The following is a 21,307-nucleotide window of genomic DNA, read 5'->3' as shown; positions in this document are numbered from 1 at the left end:
GAAGGCCTGGCAATCTACTTCTGAAAAGTCAGTCACTGAAAACCCTATAGAGCAGAGTTCTAATCTGACACACATGGGGTTGCCATGGATTTGAAATCGACTTGACAGCAACTGGTTTTATATACACATCACTACCAGCTGCCACCAAGTTCATACACATACAGAGAGAGGGAGAGAGAGAGCTTTCAACACGTCCCACAGTAGAGCACATACAATACACACTCCCTTCCAGTGAGTATCATATGTTTGTGATGTTCGTACTTGGACTCCTTATAGTGATCAACTAAAACTAAAAAAAAAAAAAAAAAAACTAAGGCGCATAAAATTTACCTTTGGGGTTTCCCTTCTCAGGAAACAATATTATACCTGCGTCCTGAATAACGCTCCACACATTTAACCCTCCAAGCTTCTCTGCATCGAAATTTCTGCTATGACCACAGAAGTTGGAAAGTAAAATACTGAATTAAAGCATCGATACTTCTTTACTTACAATGTCCATCATGCCCGCTTCCTACATCCACAAAGGATTTGACACGACACTGAGGCCGAGATCTGCAACTCTGAATCTTATCCCTACATTCCTCATTTTCAGATCTTTTCAGAGATTCCAGCGCCAATTATCACTGCTGAGTCAGTGGCAGCAGCAGAGTTGAGAGAAAAAACCCTGGTGTCTGAGCTCCCAATCCCCCATCCGTCTTAACTGAATCAGAAAGCTCTTTTACATCCCCCTCATCGCATTGCACCGGTTAATCAGCATTCCTTTTCTCCTTTCCAGCATTCACGTACAAACAATTCATTAACTCAAGCAACAATGTCAGTGCTTTTCCACGGAAGATTCTAAGAGACTAAAGAATATCTTGGAGCCGAGTGACGGGCCTGACACTACCGCTGCTTACTCCGTGTCAATCCCTTCCCTTCCTCCCACTCCTTCCATCCTAGTAACTCTGCTCTTATTCAGAACCTAGAAACTCGGCAGCAGCCCTGTGCTCTCTGCCCTCCCCTTTTCTTCTCACAATCTGAAGTTTATACCTGGAAACGCAACAAATGCATTTAAGTCAATAAGCTAACATATGAAGGATGGTGGAAAGTAAAGAAAAAGACCTTGGGATGCTGACGACACTTAAGACAAACATGCCCCCTAGTTGTTCCAGCCCCTGTGGCTGCATTTTCTGTTACTTGCCGCAGAATGTGTTCTAGTTGTACCTATCGCTATTGTCTTAACGGAGGAGGTAGAGTAATTTTGGGGTGTGCGGGGGCCTTTCTAAAGCTGCTCGCATCTTGCCCATGTGTAGTCTGTCCTGGCAGAGACAGAGAATTAGTCCAAACCCACCGTGTGCATATCTCCCATAAGCATCACCTTAGTATTCTTCAGGATATTATTTATGAGGAGTTTCAAGTCCTTCCTCTCAGGAATCAGTCTGGATGATGATGCTATCCTAGTCGTATTCCATCTCTTTACAGACATCGTGGAGTACAGAACCTGTGGAAGGTAAGAGTGGCTTAACCACAGCTGATGTTAGGCTGAAAACTAGAGGAACTGAGAAACAGGGAGGAGCAACAGGACAAGCTTGACAAGGGGAGGAGCAGAAGTGCCCCTTTAGAAACACAGGAAACGACTTTATTTCAAAAGGATAGGGGTGAGAACGAACTACCGATACACACAACATGGATGAACCTCGAAAACATTATACTGAGTGGAAGAAGCTACATACAGTAGAGTACATATGGTATGCTTTCATTTATAGGTTCCAAACACTAACCTTCCAGTTAGCAGCCTTGTGCATAGCCACTGCGTCGCCAAGGCTCCTATATGAAATTCTAGAAAAGATTAATCTAACTTATAGGGACAGAAAGCAAATCACTGGTTACCTGGGGCCAAGAGTTAGAAGGAATTGCTTGGGAAGGGGTAAAAGGGAACTTTTTGTGCTGATGGCAATGTCCTCCACCATAACTGTGGTATGGTTGTTGTTGTTTGGTGCCGTCGAGTCAGTTCTGATTCACAGCAACCCTATGTACAATAGAACAAAACATCCTCACAATCGTTGTCATGCTTGAGCCCGTTGTTGCAGCCACTGTGTCAATCCATCTTGTTGAAGGTCTTCCTCTTTTTTGCTGATCTTCTACTTTACCAAGCATGATGTCCTTCTCCAGGGACTGATCCAACCTGATAACATGTCCAAAGTATATGAGACGTAGTCTCACCATCCTCGCTTCTAAGGAGCATTCTGGCTGTACTTCTTCCAAGACAGACCTGTTCGTTCTTTTGGCAGTCCATGGTATATTCAATATTCTTCACCAACACCATAATTCAAAGGCATCAATTCTTCTTTGGCCTTCATGGGTATAAAAATTTGCCAGAATTCATCCAAATGTATTTTATTGCATGTAAATTATATCTAAATAAATTTTATTTTTAAAGAAGGATAAGAGTGAAATGGGATGAACAAGGGAAAATGCAGCATGAGAAAGCTGTCAAGTGAATTAGATGAGTCAGTTGTAGCACAGCTGAAATAATACAGAGGCCTGGCTTCCCTTAACTTTCTTCATTGAGAAGCTTGTTTTTCTATGCATAATTATATCTATTAACAATCATTCTTCTTCCCTCCCTAAGCCTTCGTGTGTGTGAAAGTCACTTACTTGTTCAAGAAATATTTACTCAGTGCTCATTATGTGCCAGGCTCTGTGCTGAGAGATGGAGATAAAACAGTGAACGATTATCTGTGCACATAGAGTTTAACGTCCCGTGTGGCAGCAGATGCTGAACAAGTTAATATAGATATCCAGTTCTGACAAGAGACCAGATTAAACCTGAAAACCTTCCACTACAAATTCCTAGAAAGTCTGGGTAAATAACAAGTAGCTGAGCTCTAAGAACCAGAAATGAAAAAAAACAAAAACAAGAAAATCCAGAAACAAGTGCAAATTGTTGCTGTGATGGTCCTGGGGGTGAGCGGAGGGGTGTAGTTTTCAGAGTCCAAAACTGACCATAATGGCTAGGGGCTTGACATTATCTTAATAAACACAGATTAAGCTCATGAGATAAAAGACAGATTCTCAGACTGGATATTTTTAAATGGAGAAAGTGCAGGCAGTTTGAACTACAGTGCAACGGAGTAGCTGGTGGGATCTCTTTGGGTGTTTGACTAGCCCTTTCTCTGCCTTGCATGTTTGAGCTTCAGCAGAATTCAAAATGGCTGCCAGTAAGGCTGGGAAGGACTCCAGAAAGGTCAAGACAAAGGCAGTTTCCCACTGGCAGAGAGCCGGCTTCTAGTTTCTGGTCGGCTGTATTCATCAACACACGAAATCTAGAACGAGCAGCCATGGACATATGGGCGCAACTGCCACTGTGTAGAAGGCAGCAACTCTGCAGCACCTCACCAAAGAGGTACTTGAACTGGCAGGAAATGCATCAAAAGACTTAAAGGTAAAATTTATTACCCCTTGTCACTTGCAACTTGCTATTTGAGGAGATGAAGAATTGGACTCTGTCATAAAAGCTACAATTGCTGGTGGTGGTGTCATTCCACACAACCACAAATCTCTGACTGGGAAGAAAGGACAACAGAAGATGGTCTAAAAGGTGCCTGGATTTCTTATTATCTCAGGACTCTAAATACTCTAACAGCTGTCCAGTGTTGGTGATTCCAGTGGACTGTATGTCTGTGAAAAACACAATTTTGCCTTTTTGTAATTCTATTTGAGTAAGCTGGAAGTTAAATGAGCTTTAATGCAACCAATCAAATGTTTGCATTTGAGTCTTAACCACATTTAAGTGTTACTGTGGCTTCAAAGAAGCTACCAATTCTGAAGTAGTGGGTTTTGAGTAAGTTGACTGTTTTAAAAAAACTTTTTGAATTTTAATTGTGATGCAGAAGTTATAGTAACAAACATTTGGTTTTGTATAGGCACTATTTCCACTCTGCTACGTAAGTTCAGTAAAGGTCGTATAAAAGGTAAATAAATAAAATAAAATAGATAGACAAATGGATAAAGAACAGTTGCATGCTGTTTATAAGAGACAAATTTAAAAGCATAGAAATTTTAAAGTATCATTATTATTAAGGCCTTCTGTTCCTGAAAATCATCAAAAGGAGAATGAAAATCTTTGCAAACTCAATATTCACCAACACCAGGAGGTAAATAGACTCTATAGAGGAAAAGTTAATGTAAGGGCTGAAGGAAGGTGAAATCAGGGACAGGAAGCTATAAAGAATTTGAGCAAAAATAGGAACCAATGGAGGTGGATCTAAGAAAACACCGGAAAAATTAAATTTCCTAAAAGTGAGGAGCCCACTGTCAGGAATATGAAGAGACAGGAATCACCCCTATGGAAGCCCGGATAATGGGCAAAATAAACCAAAAAGCCAAACCCATTGCCATCAAGTCAATTCTGACTAATAACAACCACATGCGACAGAGTTGAACTGCTCCACAAGGTTTCCAAGGAGCGGGTGGAAGATTCAAACTGCCGACCTTTTGATTAGCAGCTATAGCATGCCATAGCTCTTAACCACTGTGCCACAAGGGCCCCATGGGCAAAATAGAGGACTTTAAAATAATAACATTAAATATACTCAAGGAATTTAAAGAAAACACAGACAACAAACTAAAGCCAATCAGGAAACAAAATGAAAATTTCAATAAGGAGAAAGAAATTATAAAAAAGAATCAACCAGAAATATTGGAGGTGAAGAAGACAATTACTGAAATTAAAAAATTCATGGGAGGGATTCAACAATAGATTATATCTGGCAGAAGAAAGAATAAATGAACTAGAGGGCAAGGCTATCAAAATTATTGAGTCTCATGAGAAACAGGAGAAAAGAATAAAGAAAAATTAGCAGACCCAAATGGAATTATGGGACACCATCAAACAAACCAACATACACGTCATGGGAATCCCAGAAAGAGAAGACAGAAAAGGACAGAAAGAATATTTGAAGAAATAATGGCAGACAGCTTTTCAGACTTGAAGAAGGAGTTTAATCTACAAATCCAGAAAACTCAATGAACTCCAAGTAGATAAACTGAAAAAAGATCCACACCAAGACATATTATAACAAAATTCTTGAAAACCAAAAATAAAAAGAATACTAAAAGCAACAAGAGAGAAGAGAAATATAACATACAAGAGATCCTCAATAAGACTAAGTGCCTATTTCTCCTTAGACTTAGGAGGCCAGAAGGCAATGGGATGACATAAAGTGCTTAAAGAACTGTCAACCAAAAATTCTTTATTCAGAAAAACTATCCATCAAAAATGAGGGTAAAATTAAGGCATTCCCAGATAAACAAAGGCTAAAGGAGTTGATTATCACAAGGCCTGCCTTGCAAGAAACGCTAAAGAGAGTTCTTCAGCCAGAAAGGAAAGGACACTAGACAACTACTCGATATCATATGTCGGGGGCGGGGAGGGAGGCAGAGGAAGACATCCAGTAAAGGTAATGCCATGGGCAAATAAAAGGCTCAGTCTTATGGTACTTTCGATTGGTAACTTTAGTTGTTATGTTCCACAAGCTGTATAACAACAAGTGTACAAGAAATAAGTATTAGTTTGTTATTGGGCACAAGATGTATAAAGATGTAACTGGTGACAACAACAGAGGTGTGGGGAGAAGCAATATAAGGATAGAGTTTTTGTATGTTACTTAAGTTGGTATCAAGTTAAATTAGGTTGTAAGTTTAAAATTTTAAAAGTAGTACTGTGGTAACCACAAAGAAAATATCTAAAAAATATACACAGAAGGTAAGAAGAAGGAAACCAAAGGGGTTTAATACCAAAAGTATCAGCTAAACACAAATAACGACAAAACTGTAGGAAAAAAGGGGCAAAGAAGGTGTAAGACAAGCAAAAAAAATGACTACAAAAGAAAGCCCTTTCTTATCGGTAATTTCCATAAATGTAAATAGATTAACTGTCCCAAGAAAAAGGTATTGAATGTCAGAATAGACAATAAAACTTGATCCACATATATGCTGTCTACAAGAGACACATCTTAGGCCCAAGGACACAAACATAGTGAAAGGATGGGAATAGAATAAGCCATGCAATAGTACCCAAAAGAGAATAAGGGTGGCCATGCTGATATCAGACAAAATAGATATTAAGTCAAAATCTCTTATAAGAGACAAAGAAGGACAATATATAATGGTTAAAGGGTCAGTTAATCAAGAGGATACAACATTTGTAAACCTATATGCACCTAACACAGGTGCCCCAAACACTGCTAGAATTGAAGGGAGAATGAGACAGCTCTACAATAGTAGTTGGAGACTTCAATACCAAAATACCACTTCCAATAATGGTCAGAACATCTGGAAAGAAGATCAGTAAGGAAACAGAGGACTTGAACAACACTGTAAACCAATTAGACCTATATATAGGACATTCCACCCCAAAACAGAACAATACACAACCTTCTCCAGTGCACATGGATCATTCACCAGGATAGAATATATGCTAGGTCACAAAACAAGTCTGAATAAATTCTAAAAGACTGAAATCATACAAATTTCTTCTCCAACCACAAGAAAATAAAACTAGAAATTAACAGCAGTAGAAAACAGAAAGCACACAAGCTTGTGTAAATTAGCACCACAGTATTAAACAACCAATGGGTCAAGGAAGAAATCAGGAAAGAAATTTTAGAGAATGCTTGAAGTCGAATGAAAATACAACATACCAAAGCCTATGGGATACAGAAAAGGCAGTGATCAGAGGGAAAATTATAGCAATGAACACCTACATTAAACAAAGAAGAAAGAGCTCAAATCAATAGCCTGACTCTACAACTAGAGGAACTAGAAATAGAAGAGAAAACTAAGCCTCAAGCTACTAGGGAGAAGGAAATAACAAAGATCAGAGCAGAAAATAAACAAAATAGAGAATAGAAAAACAATATAGAGACTCAACAAAGTTGAGTGGTTCCTCAAAGTTGAACACAGAACTATCATTTGACCCAGCAATTCCACTCCTAGGTACCAAGAGACTTGAGAGCAGTGATGCAAACAGACACATGTACACTGAAGTTCATTACAGCACTTTTCACAATAGCCGAAAGTGGAAACAACTGAAATGTCCATCAACAGATGGATGCATATACAAAATGCGGTATACGCATACAGTGGAATATTAAACTCAGCCATAAAGAGAAATGAAGTCCTGAAGCATGCCACAACGTGGATGAACCCACAAAACACTATGCTTGGTGAAATAAGTCACAGAAGGACCAATGCTGTGCGATCTCACGAGGTACGGAGATCAAAGCTTATTAGTGGTTATTGGGGGTGGGAGGAAGGAGGAAACAGGAGTTGTGGCTTAGGGGGCAGTGAGTTTGTGTTGTAGGATAATTTGAAAAAGGATAGGGAGAATGGTTTTACAACTTAAAGAGTGTAATTAATGTCACTGAATTATACATGTAGAAATTGTTGAATAAATTGTATGTTTTGCTGTGTATATTTTTACAATAAAACAAAAAAGACTACAGCCAAGAAATATGGAGCAATTCTACTCTAATACATGGGGTCTCCATGAGTCAAATTGGCTTGACAGCAATGGCCTTGTTTTTTTTTGTTTTGTTTTGTTTTTTAGAGTGACCAAAGTTTATTAGTGGGTGCCGGGGCAGGCAGGAGGGAGAGGGAAGGAGAGACTCTCATTGCTTAGGGAACATTAAGCTTCTGTTAGAGGTGATAGAAAAAATGGGAAACAGATAACAGTGAAGGCTGTACAACATGATGACTGTAATTAATCTCACGGAATTGTATGTGCCTGAAGAATGTTGAAAGGGCAAATGTTTTGTTATATGTATCTTTACCACAATAAAAAAAATAATTTTTAAAGTTAAGTAGAGATATGGAAAATGTAAGAAAAACCCAAATTAAATGGCTGAAGATAAAAATCTATACTGTCTGAGATGAAAAATACACTGGAATATTAAGACATTGCAGAAGAAAGTATTAGTGAACTTGATGATATGGCAACAGAAACTATCTAAAATGAAACCCATGGAGAAAAAATAATTTTTAAATGAAAAAAATTGAAATGATTAAAAAAATACCAGAGGTATATGGGTCAGGTTCGGGCTGCCTAATGTACATATAATTTGAGTTTCAAACGACAGCAGAGAGAAAGGGAACAGAAAAAAAAAACCTGAAGAAATAATGTCCCCAAATTCTCCATATTTAATGAAAACTATAAATTTTTTTATAAACCACAAAACTAAGAAGCTCAATAAAACCCAAGCACAAGAAACCTAAAGAAACTATGGAACACCACAATCAAATTTCTCAAACTAATGATAAAGAGAAAATCTTAAAAGCAGCAAAAGAAAAATACACACACTGAATACAGGACAATAGAAATTATAGCAGATTTCCAGTGGCAGAGGGCACTAGTAGTCCACAGCATGATATCGCAATAGAGATACACTCAATGTTGCCATTGGATACTTCTAAACAAATACCTATACAGGGCAAGATTCTGGGTGACCATGTATTTGTTACCTTAGAATATTTTAGTCAAACTGAGGCGTATAATGGGATTTGCTGGTTGCTCCTAACTGAACAGAAGAAAGTGGGGAAAAGAAAAGGATGAGCTCAGGGATACAAATTCTCAGCTCCAAGCTCCCTGGAAGTTTCTATATTTGCCCTGAAAAAAAAAACCCTTACCTCCTATAGCCACAGGGCCAAGATCTCTGAAAACCAAACCCAGAATCTTATCCCGTGAGTGGTTGAATTACAACGTAAATTTAACTCCCAACCTCACTGAGTATCTGCTGTTAAAGTGAGGTAATTGACTGAGAAGGAATGGGATCCTGAAAATTGGAATGAGGACATATGGCCAGATCCCAGTGAGGCTGGAAACAATGAATCCCTAAATTCTACTGAGTCTTCTTTGCCAATAAAAGCAGCCCTTCTATCTCTGCCTGAGGAGGTTAACCCTCCTTTGTCTGAAGAAGCTGTAATGCCCTCCCCTGAAGGAACTGCCTTGCAAGGCACTTATGATTCTCCTCAGACCTACTCCCACCACTCTTCTTTGCTTCTAAGCCTGTAACTAGACTTAGATCGCAGCAGGGGCCCAAAAAGTGAGGTACAAAATGTGACTCATTAGGAGGTGCACTACACACCAACAGAAATGCAAGATTTTTCAAATTTATACAGACAGAAATCAGGGGAATATGTGTGGGAATGTATCTTATGGCGGTGGGATCATGGCTGAAAAAATGTAAAGTTGGATCATGCCAAATTAATTGATATGGGCCCACTAAACAGAGATTCTGGATTCAGTGGTTTAGCTCAAGGGGTTACAAAGGGCTCTAACAATGTGATTGATTGACTGAAACGTGGAACTAAGGGTGGCCTACACTAAATGAAGTTGAAATGCCAAAACTTCCTCGGTATACTTTAGAGGAAGGTATCCAAAGGCTTAAGAAGATTGTAATGTTCAAACAGATTTATCATGTAAGAACTGGTCTCTCACCATGGCACACACCTTTCACCACCACTGTGAGATACACATTTGTGAGGGAAGCCCCAGCATCCTTGAATACCTCTGTGGTCACTCTTCTCTTTAGGTCTGAAATTAGAGTGGTAACTGCTACCATTAAACTGAGATCCATAAATTCAGTGGGGATAATGGGATCCCAGGGTGGCAGTGGCCAAATCACCAAAGACAATGTGGGTATGGGTACTATAAAAGATAGTAGAGCCAAGCAGTAATCAGAATAGCCTGACTCCCAAAGACCTGTGGCATTGGCTGGTTGATCACGGTATGCCTAGAAAAGAAATAGATGGGCAGCTGACTAAATTCTTACTTAACCTGTATAAGCAGAAGAGTTCTAGGTCAAATGAACAGAAATTTAACTTGAATCACCAAAACAGAGTCACTGACCCTCAGTGAATTCTCAGACTTGAGCTGGTTTACAGACCCAGAGCCCCTTGAAGGAAGGGGAGGCAGGTACTCTTGAGGAAGGACCCTGCTACACTGTCAGAAATTTATACTGTCAATCTTTCTCCCAGTCTTTCCCCCAAGGGACTTACAGCTATTTACCAGGGTGACTGGGCATCAAGGACAGGAAAATAATCAGGCTTTTGGGAGATTAACGAACATTGGCTCTGAACTGGCACTAATTCCTGGAGACCCAAAACAACACTGGTCCACCAGGGTAGGGGCTTACGAAGGCCAGACGATTAACGGAATTTTAGCTCAGGTCCATCTCACAGCAGACCCAGTGGGTCCCTGAGCTCATCCTATGGTTATATCCCTAGCTCCACAATGCATAATTAGAATAGACATATTTATTAACTGGCAGAATCCCCACAGTGGTCGCTGAAATCTGTGTTTGTTTCCTATTGTTCATGTAACAAACTATCACAAACCTAGTGGCTTAATAAGGAAGACTGAAGAATAGTTGACCCTTTTGAATTATGGTGTTGGGGAAGAATATTGAATATACCATGGACTGACAGAAGAACAAACAAATCGGTCTTGGAAGAAGTACAGTCAGAATGCTCTTTAGAAGCAAGGATGGCCACATACTTTGGACATGTTATCAGAAGAGATCAGTCCCTGGAGAAAGAAATCATGCTTGGTGAAGTAGAGGGTCAGCAAAAGAGAGAAAGACCCTTAATGAGATGGATTGACACAGTGGCTGCAATAATGGGCTCAAGCATAACAACCATTGTGAGGATGGTGCAGGGCCGGCAGTGTTTTGTTCTGTTGTACATAGGGTCACTGTGAGTTGGAAGTGCCTGGACAGCACAGAGTAGAACTGCCCCATAGTGTTTCCAAGGAGCGGCTGGGGGATTCAAACTGCTGACCTTTTGGTTAGCAGCCATAGCTCTTAACCACTGCGCCACCAGGGTTCAAATGTATTATCTTACAGTTCTGAAGGCCAGAAAGGCCAGAAGTTCAGTATAAATCTCACCAGACTAAAATCAAGGCCTCAGCAGATTGTGTTCCTTCCTGGAGACTCTAGGGGAGAATCTATTTCCTGCTCATTTGGGTTGTTGGCAGAATTCAGTTCTTTGGGGTCGTAAGGTGAGGTTGATGTTTTCTTACTGGCTGTAAAATGAGGGCTATTCCCGGCTTTTAGAGGCTGCCACCACTTGATTCATAGTCTTGTTCCTCCATCTTCAAAGCCAGCAATGGCAGGTCAAGTCATCTACATTTCACCTCTCTCCAGCCCAGGTGGGGAAGTTTCTCTGCTTTTAAAGATTCATGAGATTAGATTCAGCCCACCCAGATAATCCAGGATAATCTCCCCATCTCAAGGTCCATATCCTTAACCATATCTGTAAAGTCCCTTTGCCAGGTAAAATGAAAGAAAGAAAGGAGAGAAGGAAGGCAGGAAGGAAAGAAAGAAAGAAAGAAGAAAAAAAAAAAGGCATATGGAGCAGATACAACAAAGCACAAACAATATAGCGTATTTAAATGCAAAAAGACCGTCAGTTAATATTAACGCAAACAGACTAAAGATCCAGAAAAAGAGTGTGAAACAAAAAATAAAATACATATTATGCTCTTCACATTATGCTAGTTTCAAGAGTATATTCATAAAGGTAGGAAGTAAAATAATGAAAAAATACATACCACCTAAATACTGACTAAAACAAAGCCGGTATGGCCATATTACTACCAGACAAAATACATTTTAAGGCATTAAAGTATAACCAAAGATAAGAAATTACTATAGAACAATGAAAACAGATTTAATTCACTGAGAACTCACAGTTTTATATTTCCATGTGCCCAATATTATAGCCACAAACTATATAAGCAAAAACGAACAGAACTAAAAGGTGAAAGAGAGAAATCTAGAGCCGCAGTGGGAGATGTGAATGCATCTCCACTATTAATTGAGCAGTTAGGGGTAACAGTTTGATGGTTCCTCAAAAAGTTAAACTACCACACGACCCAGCAATCCCAGCCCTAAGTATATACCCAAAAGAACAGGACGCAGAACACAAACAGAATCAACGTTTACACCAATGTTTACCGCAGCATTACTCACGATAGCCAAAAGGTGGAAGAACCTAAATGTCCAACAACAGATGATCAGATAAACAAAATGGGGTATACACATACTTAGAACAGAATACTACTCAGTCATAAAGAGAAACGAAGTCCTGATACACGCCACAACGTGGACTACCCTTGAAAACATTATGTTGACTAAAATAAGTCAGTCACAAAAGGACAAATACCGTATGATCCCATTTATATGAAATAGGCAAATTTATAGAGACCAAAGCTTATTAGTGGTTACAAGGGGTAGCCAGAAGGGAGAAACAGGGAGTTATTGCTGACAGGGCACTTTCTTTTAATGGTGGTGGAACAGTTGGGAAAAGGATAGTGGTAATGGCTGTATGACAAGAGGAGCATAACCGAAGTCAATGAATTATACAGGTAAAAATTGTTGAATTGGCAAATGTTTTGTTAAATATATTTTTACCATAATAAAAAAATAGCAGTAAGGATAAAGCCCATTTAAACTACACAATTCCAACCCTGACCTAATTAGCATGTATAGTAATACTACATGTGACAATTGCACATTCTTTTCAAGCACACAGTGAACATACATGAAAACATTACATGCTGGTCCATAAAACAAGTCTCAATTTCAGTGATAAAATCATTCAGACTATGCTCTCTGACTAAAAGGCAGCTATGGAGGGAACTGGGCCCCACTTACTGTAAGGTTCTTTGCCTTCTTGGGCTCCCTTTTAGTTCTTTCACTTATCATCAACAAATATTTGAATTGGGCTTGTTGTTGTTGTTAGGCACCAACGAGTGGGTTTCAACCCACGACGACTCCCTAGGAGTTATATACTCTTCCTGTGCAAAGTTCAGGAGGGCAGTAGAAGAAGACATGACTGACCAGGTAGATGGGCATCAATAGTAAGTGCCATACTAAGGAGTTCAATTTTTATCTTGAGTAGGTGGTAGAGAACCAACTGGAAACAAATTGAGCAGGAGAGTGATGTTGTCAGATTAACCTTTCAGAATGTTCACTGACATAGGAGTCTAGGGGCTGGATTGGGGGTCAGGAGGAAAACCAACAAGGAAGCTATTTCCACAGTAGAAGCTAAAGATAATTAGATGTTTTCATTCGGAACAGTAGGAAAGGGAAAGCAAATGATGAGAGCAATATAAAATATTTAGGGAATAGAATACAAGGGTCTTGATGATTGAGCATGCAGAATCAGGAAAAGCGAAATCTATAATAGCTCCTGGGTTTCTGGTCTAGGCTCTTGAATGGAAGTTGATGCCATAAAAAGGGACTTTCTTAAGAACAAAGGTTTGGAGGAGAGATGCTGATCAGTTTGATTCTGGATTTGTCGAGGTGGTTATGTTGTTGTTGTTGTTAGGTGCCGTCAAGTCAATTCTGACTCATAGCAACCCTGTGCACAATAGAATGAAACACTGCCCAGTCCTGCACCATCCTCACAATTGTTGCTAGGTTTGAGCTCACTGTTGCAGTCACTGTGTCAATCCACCTCGTTCATGGTCTTCTTCTTTTTCACTGACCCTCTCTACCTTACCAAACATAATGCCCTTCTCCACAGGTTGGTCTCTTCTGATAACATGTCCAAAGCACATGAGATGAAGTCTCGCCATCCTCACTGTCAAGGAGCCCTCCGGCTGTATTTCTTCGAAGACAGCCTTGTTCATTCTTCAGGCAGTCCATAGTGTATTCAATATTCTTCACCAACACCATGATTCAAAGGCTTCAATTCTTCTATGGTCTTCCTTATTCATTGTCCAGCTTTCACATGCATATGAGGTGATTGAAAATACCATGGCTAAGATCAGGTGCACCTTAGTCCTCAAGGTGACATCTTTGCTTTTCAACACTTTAAAGAGGTCTTTTGCAGCAAATTTGCCCAATGTAATACATCATTTGATTTCCTGACTGCTGCTTCCATGGGCATTGATTGCGGATCCAAGTAAAATGAAATCCTTGACAACTTCAGTATTGTCTCTCTTTATCATGATGTTGGTCCATGATTTTTGTTTTATGTTGAGGTATAATTCATATTGAAGGCTGTAGTCTTTGATCTTCATCAGTAAGTGCTTCAAGTCCTCTTTGCTTTCAGAAAACAAGGTTGTTGTCATCTGCATATTGCAGGTCGTTAATGAGTCTTCCACCAATCCTGATGGCATTTTCTTCTTCATATAGTCCAGCTTCTTGGTTTATTTCCTCAGCATATAGGCTGAGTAAGTATAGTGAAAGGGTACAACCTTGATGCACACCTTTCCTGACTTTAAACCATGTATTATTCCCTTGTTCTGTTTGAATGACTGCCTCTTGATCCATGTACAGCTTCTGAGTGAGCACAATTTAGTGTTCCGGAATTCTCATTCTTTGCAATGTTATCCATCATCTGTTATGATACACACAGTCTAATGCCTTTGCATAGTCAATAAAACATAGGTGAACATCTTTCTGGCATTCTCCGTTTTCAGCCAAGATCCATGTGACATCAGCAATGATATCCCTTGTTCCACGTCCTCTTCTGAATCCGGCTTGAATTTCTGGCAGTTCCCTGTCGTATACAGCTGCAGCTATTTTGGAATTGTCTTCAGCAAAATCTTACTTGTCTGTGATATTAATGATATTGTTTGATAATTTCTGCATTCTACTGAATCACCTTTCTTTGGAACAGGCACAAATATGGATCTCTTCAGTTGGTTGGCCAGGTAGCTGGCTTCCAAATTTCTTGGCAGAGACGAGCAAGCACCTCCAGTGTTGCATCTGTTGAAACATCTTAATTGTTATTCTGTCACTTCCTGGAGCCTGTTTTTTGGCCAATGTCTTCAGTGCAGCTTGAATTTCTTCCTTCAGTATCATCAGTTCTTGATCATATGCTACCTCCTAAAATGGTTGAACGTTGACCAATTCTTTTTGGTATAGTGACTCTGTGTATTCCTTCCATCTTCTTTTGATGCTTCCTGCAAAGTTCCATATTTTGCCCAGAAAACCAAACCTGTTACCATCGAGTCGCTTCCAACTCATAACAACCTTATAGAACAGAGTAGAACTGCCCCATGGGGTTTCTAAGGAGCAACTGCTAGATTTGAACTGCCGACCTTTTAGTTAGCAGTCAAGCTCTTAACCACCACACCATTTTGCCCAAAGAATCCTTCAAAATTGCAACTTGAGGCTTGAATTTTTTCTTCAGCTCTTTCAGCTTGAGAAATGCTGAATGTGTTCTTTGCTTTCGGTTTTCTAACTCCAGGTCTTTGCACATGTCATTATAATACCTGATTGTCTTCTCGAGTTGCCCTTTGAAGTCTTCTGTTCAGCTCCTTTACTACATCATTTCTTCCATTTGCTTTAGCTACTCTATGTTCTTCATGTATAATGTCCTTGAAGAAAACTGAATCTGTAGGTCTGGAGCTCAGGAGAAAGGTCTGGGTTGGCAACAAATAGAAAATATGAAAATTACCAGTCTATAAGGACAGCTGAAGCCATGTGCCCTAAGAGGAGAATGTCCATGGGAGAGTATGCAGCTTGAGAAGGAGACTCCATAACTAGATAATTATTGGAAGCATCCTGAGAACGAGCCTCTATCGTGATGGGAAATTTTCCCAGAAACCAGGGGAGGAGAGTTTCATGAAGGTAGGTCAACTGGCACAGAAAGGTCAAGTAAGATGAACCTGAGTGGATGTGACAGAGTATTGGTATCCTTAATGAGAACAGTCTCAACAGGGAAGTGGTTTCTGAAGTCTGAATGGAGGGAGCTGAGTAAATGCAAGGTAAGGGACTGAAGACTACTGAAGTGTAGACCAATCTTTTCAGAATGAATAAGGAAGACGGAAGAAGAATAGACACATTTGAATCACAGTGTTGGTGAAGAATACTGAATGTACCATGGACTGCCAGAAGAATAAGCAAACCTGTCTTGGAAGCAGTACAGCCAGAATGTTCCTTAGAAGTAAGGATGGTGAGACTCTGGCTTATATACTTTGGACAGGCTACCAGGAGGGACTAGTCCCTGGAGAAGATCATCATGCTTGGTAGAGGGTCAGTGAAAAAGAGTAAGACCCTGGACAAGATGGATTGACACAGTGGCTGCAACAATGGGTTCAAGCATAAGAACGATTACGAAGATGATGCAGGACCAGGCAGTGTTTCATTCTGTTGTATATAGGGTTGCTATGAGTTGGAAATGACTCGATGGCACCTAACAACAACAGTCTTTCAGAAGCTTGAGGATGAGGGGAGAATAGCGGAAAGGAAAGAAGCTAGAAGAGGATTTAAGGTCAAAGATGAATTTTTTTAAATAAGAAAATTAAACACGTTTAAACGTTGGAAAGAAGTCATTAAGAAGAACGAAGATACAGGTGAGATTAGGCTGCTACACCAAGCTGATGTAAAGAGGAATGAGTGTTAGATACCACATTCTCAGAGGCTCCCTAAAGTTTCTTCTGGTAATTTAAAATTAGGAGCTCTGACTGGGAAAATGGAGGTTGTCTGAGCTTCTGCCTAAATCCTGGGCTAGGACTCCCCTAGATTTGCAGTGAGAGTCAGGCATTTTGCTTTAACAGATCTTGACCACAGGGAGAAATGCCCCTCCTTTTTCCTCCCTAAAGCCTTTTAAAAAAAAATTAGAAACATAAAATGAGGTAACGAAATAAAAAAGACTTCACAATGAAAAAGTGCGATACAAAGTGCATTATTGTGATAGGGTCGCTATGAGTCGGAATCTACTTGATGGCAGTGGGTGGTTTTTATTGTGAGAGAGGTGAAGGAGCATGCTGAGACTGAGGGAAAATAGGAGAGATGAAACAGAAACTTTAGACTCAAACAGACTTAACATTTATAATCCTAGGTTGCGTGCCACTTTGGTGTTTCTTTTTTTTTTTTCCTTTAGACTTCTCAGACTGAACGTCTTATCTCACATTATGCCTGAATGAGCTCAGTGGGACCGATGCCACTCAGTCAGCATACATTCTCCAAGCTAGGAAAACCTGGTACTAACCTCAACAGCTAAGTTTCCCCATTCATTCCCCATTCTCTCCTAGCTCAGACACCTTCACCCTCACAGAGGATACCAGGCCCCCAATTCTGGAAGGGTATCACTGGCTCCAACATCATAATACATCAGACTCCCCTACCTCACCCCACCCCCCCACACACACCCACATCCAGGGCCACAACACTAACATTATTAAGAGCTTGAAAATCCCCACATGACTGTACCAAGTGCTAGGAGACAGGGGAGATCTGGACCTTTGTGACAGTGGAGCTGGGTCACTCAAGTGTAGGGTGGGGAGAAGAAATTTGAACTGAGCTTTTATAACAGAGTGGCTTTCTGCGCGCTAGCCATTCTGGTTAATACAGCCAGATGACTAGAGACACCAATGTGTTGGGAGGTGGGGGCGGGCTGTCTGTTACAGTGGGTGGGAGGAGTTTGGCCTTTTCATGGCAATAAGATTTGTGTGTTTACCTGGGCCAGGTACTGTTCTACGGACTGTTCAGGCATTGTCTCTTAACGATGCCTTAACGTTGGGCTGCCAGATAAAATACAAGACTCCCAAATAAATTTGAATTTCAAGTGAACACTATTTGGGGCATATTTATGCTAAAAAAAATTCATTTAACAAATTAAAATTTAACTGAATGGCCTCTATTTGTATTTACTAAACATGGCAATCCTGCTTAAAGGCACTATTGCCCCCTTTCTCCGGGTGAGGAAAACCCCAGCACACAGCTAGAACGTGGCTGGGCCAGAGTCAAATTCCACGCAGGTTGTTAGATATCACACCATTGTCACCGGACAAGCTCAAGGGTGTGAGTGAGGCGTCAGCCTTTATGACAGAGGCCCTGCATCACGGTTGAGAGGTTGAGCGAGGGCAGCCTTTACGATGGCAGTGCCTGAGTCCCACCAAGCCCAAAGAAGCCACAAAGGAAAACCTATGGAAAAACAACTGTGACAGAACACAGAACAGACAGTGCCCAAACGTTTCTCTGGCTTCTTCCTGCACCACCCCCGACCGAGGCAAAGAGGCGGGGCAGGGAGGCCACTGAGGGGCAAACCTGAGGAGAGGACGCCTGGCCCGTCGGGCCTCTCTCCCTTTTCCCCTGGCCTGTGGCGTAGAGAACCTGAGGGAAACCGATGTCTGGCAGAGGTTGCTGGGGGCAGGACCGGGTGTCTGGGCCCGATCAGCCGCTCCCAGGAAGGCGTGCCGGCCTGGCCCTCCGGGAGGGCCTCATCTCTGCCTTGCTTGGGCTAGGAAACATTGCCACTGCGCTTTGGCGACAAGGACCTTGAGGCCCGTCGACTACGCTTGCGTGCAGGCACGCCTGACTGAGCTAAGACGCGCGCAGCAACACCGGGCCTGCGAAGAGAGCGCCTTCCGAAGAGCCCCGCCCCGCCACACCCCGCTACCCGCCCCGGGCCCCGCCCCTCGCCACACCCCGCTACCCGCCCCGGGGCCCCGCCCCTCGCCACACCCCACTACCCGCCCCGGGGCCCCGCCCCTCGCCACACCCCGCTACCCGCCCCGGGGCCCCGCCCCTCGCCACGCCCCGCTACGCCGGGCCCCGCCCCTCGTCACACCCCCCTGTCCGTCCCGGGAGCCCCGCTCCTTCCGTTCCACAGGTGAAAGGCCTGTTTTCTCATTCGCCCTTCGACCTTGTTCCAAAGAAATCGCAGGTCTTTCGGTCTCCCGTTCGGAGCAGTGCCTGGCTCCCAGCGTTCCGAGACAGACACACGAAGGGAGGGACAGGGAGAACGGCGTGAAACGGCGGCTAGGCAGGCGTCGGAAGAAGCCCGTAGGAGTGCCAGCGTTCGAGATCTCACTCAGGTGGAGACTTTGCCCCTCCGGGCTTGGGGCTTGAGCCGGCGCTCCGCGACGACTAGCGAACTACGGACAAGTCCCTGTCAGGACCGCGGAGGCGGGACTACACTTCCCAGCGTCCATGGCGCGGCACTTTCCAGACCGTGCCTTCTCTCCAGGGGGCGCGACGGCAGGAGGACTAGATTTTCCAATACGCTTCTATGTTCCGCGTTGGGAAAACTGCGGTTTCCAATACGACTCCCCCTGAGTTCCGTGCCTTTCGCCTTTCCCTGCATCTGCTGTTTTCCAGCGTCCCCTGGCGATAGCAGATAGGGGTCGTGACAGGGACTGCAGTGACCAATATGCCCGCCTTGGAACTCTAATTCCCGGTATGCCCACGGGGAAGCTCCCTGGACTTCACCTCCCCATCTTTTCAACCCGCTTCTCAATGTTGCCTGTGACAAGTAAAATGGAGTGGAGACTATTTGGGGAGGTAACAGGGACTACAGCTCCTAGCGTACGCGGCGTTTGGAGACTACAATTCCCAATATGCCCTGCCTGTAACTCCTTGTTACACTCCCTCTCCCACTACCCAATGTTCCTGAGATTCCTGACAAGGTGAAGACGACAGGTGGGCTATAGCTCCCAGGAAGTCCCATGAAGAGGAGCCTACGTTTCCAGCATTCCCATCTCCCATTCAGCCTACCTACACCCCAACCCCAAATGTGGCCGGAGAAAGGTACATTGCAACTCTGGTCCGGGTTTAGGTTATAACCATGAATCTCGAATGGTTCTTAATGTAGCCGGCAAACGCACTGTACGTTTTCTAGGCCGTTCACTCTGCCGTACACAATTTTCAGACGTACAACATATGCTCCCACTCCCTTGCTTCAACTAATAACCCTGACTCCTACTTCACTGAGAAAATAAAAGCTTTTGGAAGTGAATCTCCGCAGATTCCCATCACGTCTACCAACTAACCTACCTACCTGCATCTGTGCCCGTATACTTTTCTTTTCACCTAACAACTGAGCTAATCAGGATATCACCTAAGGCCAGTTCCTCCACTTGGTCATGTGAAAGAAAAATACTAACAACAGACATCTCACTTTAATTTTAACAAGTTTTTCTTAACCCTCAAAACCAGAAATTAGTCATAAAATGCCTGATCCAAACTAGAAAAGTATTTTGTTGTTGTTGTTGTTGTTTTTTACCCTCCACCAGAAACTGTACTTCAGCATTGTAAATTTGTCCACTCTGGCAAGAATAGGGTTGTTGTTGTTGTTAGGTGCATTCAAGTAGGTTCCAACTCATAAGAGCCCCTATGTACAACAGAATGAAACACTGCCCGGTCCTGCACCATCCTCACAATTGTTGTTATGCTTGAGTCCATTGTTGCACTCACTACGTCAGTACATCTTGTCCAGGGTCTTCCTGCTTTTGCCAACCCTCTACTTTACCAAGCATGACGTCCTTCTCCAGGGCCCAGTCTCAACCGATAACATATCCAAAGTATGTGAGAGACAGTCTTGCCATCCTTGATTCCAAAGAGCATTCTGGCTGTACTTCTAAGACAGATTTGTTCGTTCTTTTGGCAGTCCATGGTATATGCAATATCCTTCACCAACACCAAAATTCAAATGCATCAATTCTCATTTGGTCTTCTGTACTTATTATCCAGCTATCGCATGTATACAAGGTGATTGAAAATATCATGGCTTGGGACAGGTGCATCTTACTCCTAAAAGTGACATTTTTACTTTCTAACACTTTAAAGAGGTCCTTTGCAGCAGATTTGCCCGATGCAATGCATCCTTTGATTTCCTGACTGCTGCTTCCATGGCTGTTGATTGTGGATCCAAGTAAAATGAAACCCTTGGCAACTTCAATCTTTTCAGTGTTTATCATGATGTTGCCCATTGGTCCAGTTGTGAGGATTTTTGTTTTCTTTATGTTGAGGTGCAATCCATACTGAAGGCTGTGGTCTTTGATCTTCATCAGTAAGTGCTTCAAGTCCTCTTCACTTTCAGCATGCAAGGCTGTGTCATCTGAATCTTGCAGATTGTTAATAAGTCTTCCTCCAATCCTGATGCCCCGTTCTTCTTCATATAGTCCAGTCTCTTGGATTACTTACTCAACATTCAGATTGAATAAGTGATTTAGGAAATAATATTGGAGTCATTATTCCCTGTCCTTGAGCATACAGAATGAGACCCAGCTGGAGCTGGGCTCACAAGGACTCACAAGGACACATCAACTGGGCCCTGAGGTATGAAGACAATAGGTAGAATAATCTTGGAAAATATCTTTTAGGGACCTTTCACAGAAGCCAGGACACAGAAGACTTCCCACTCTTATCTTTTTTATTAACATTTAGTGAATAGAAATGTGTTGGACCAATGAAGACCCTCCTGACTGTCGTTACTGAAGCCTGTACCAATGATTGTCATCAAAGACAATTCAAAATGTAGGATGTCAGTTTCTAGCCAATCTGTGAAAAGGTGAAGCTTTCAATGG

At 42.0% G+C, this 21,307-nt stretch overlaps 1 protein-coding gene and 1 pseudogene across 1 annotated transcript in view; one reads left to right on the top strand and one right to left on the bottom strand.

Moving 5' to 3' along the window:
- Positions 1-18,658, bottom strand: part of LOC126086319 (WD repeat-containing protein 87-like) — a 30,217-nt gene extending 11,559 nt beyond the window's left edge. The window contains exons 1-2 of the mRNA XM_049902471.1: positions 18,646-18,658; positions 1,358-1,480 (exon numbers count right to left, since the gene is read on the bottom strand). Of these exons, the coding sequence (XP_049758428.1) occupies positions 1,358-1,465 (108 nt within the window). The 5' untranslated portion in view covers positions 1,466-1,480; positions 18,646-18,658. The remainder of the gene's footprint in view (positions 1-1,357; positions 1,481-18,645) is intronic.
- LOC126085737 (histone H2A.Z-like) lies at positions 3,191-3,578 on the top strand (annotated as a pseudogene).
- Positions 18,659-21,307: the final 2,649 nt, after the last annotated feature.

This window comes from Elephas maximus, chromosome 11, assembly GCF_024166365.1.
Source record: "Elephas maximus indicus isolate mEleMax1 chromosome 11, mEleMax1 primary haplotype, whole genome shotgun sequence".
Lineage (NCBI taxonomy): Eukaryota > Metazoa > Chordata > Mammalia > Proboscidea > Elephantidae > Elephas > Elephas maximus.
The sequence above is the reverse complement of the archived record's forward strand: the minus strand, read 5'-3'. Positions and strand labels throughout refer to the sequence as shown.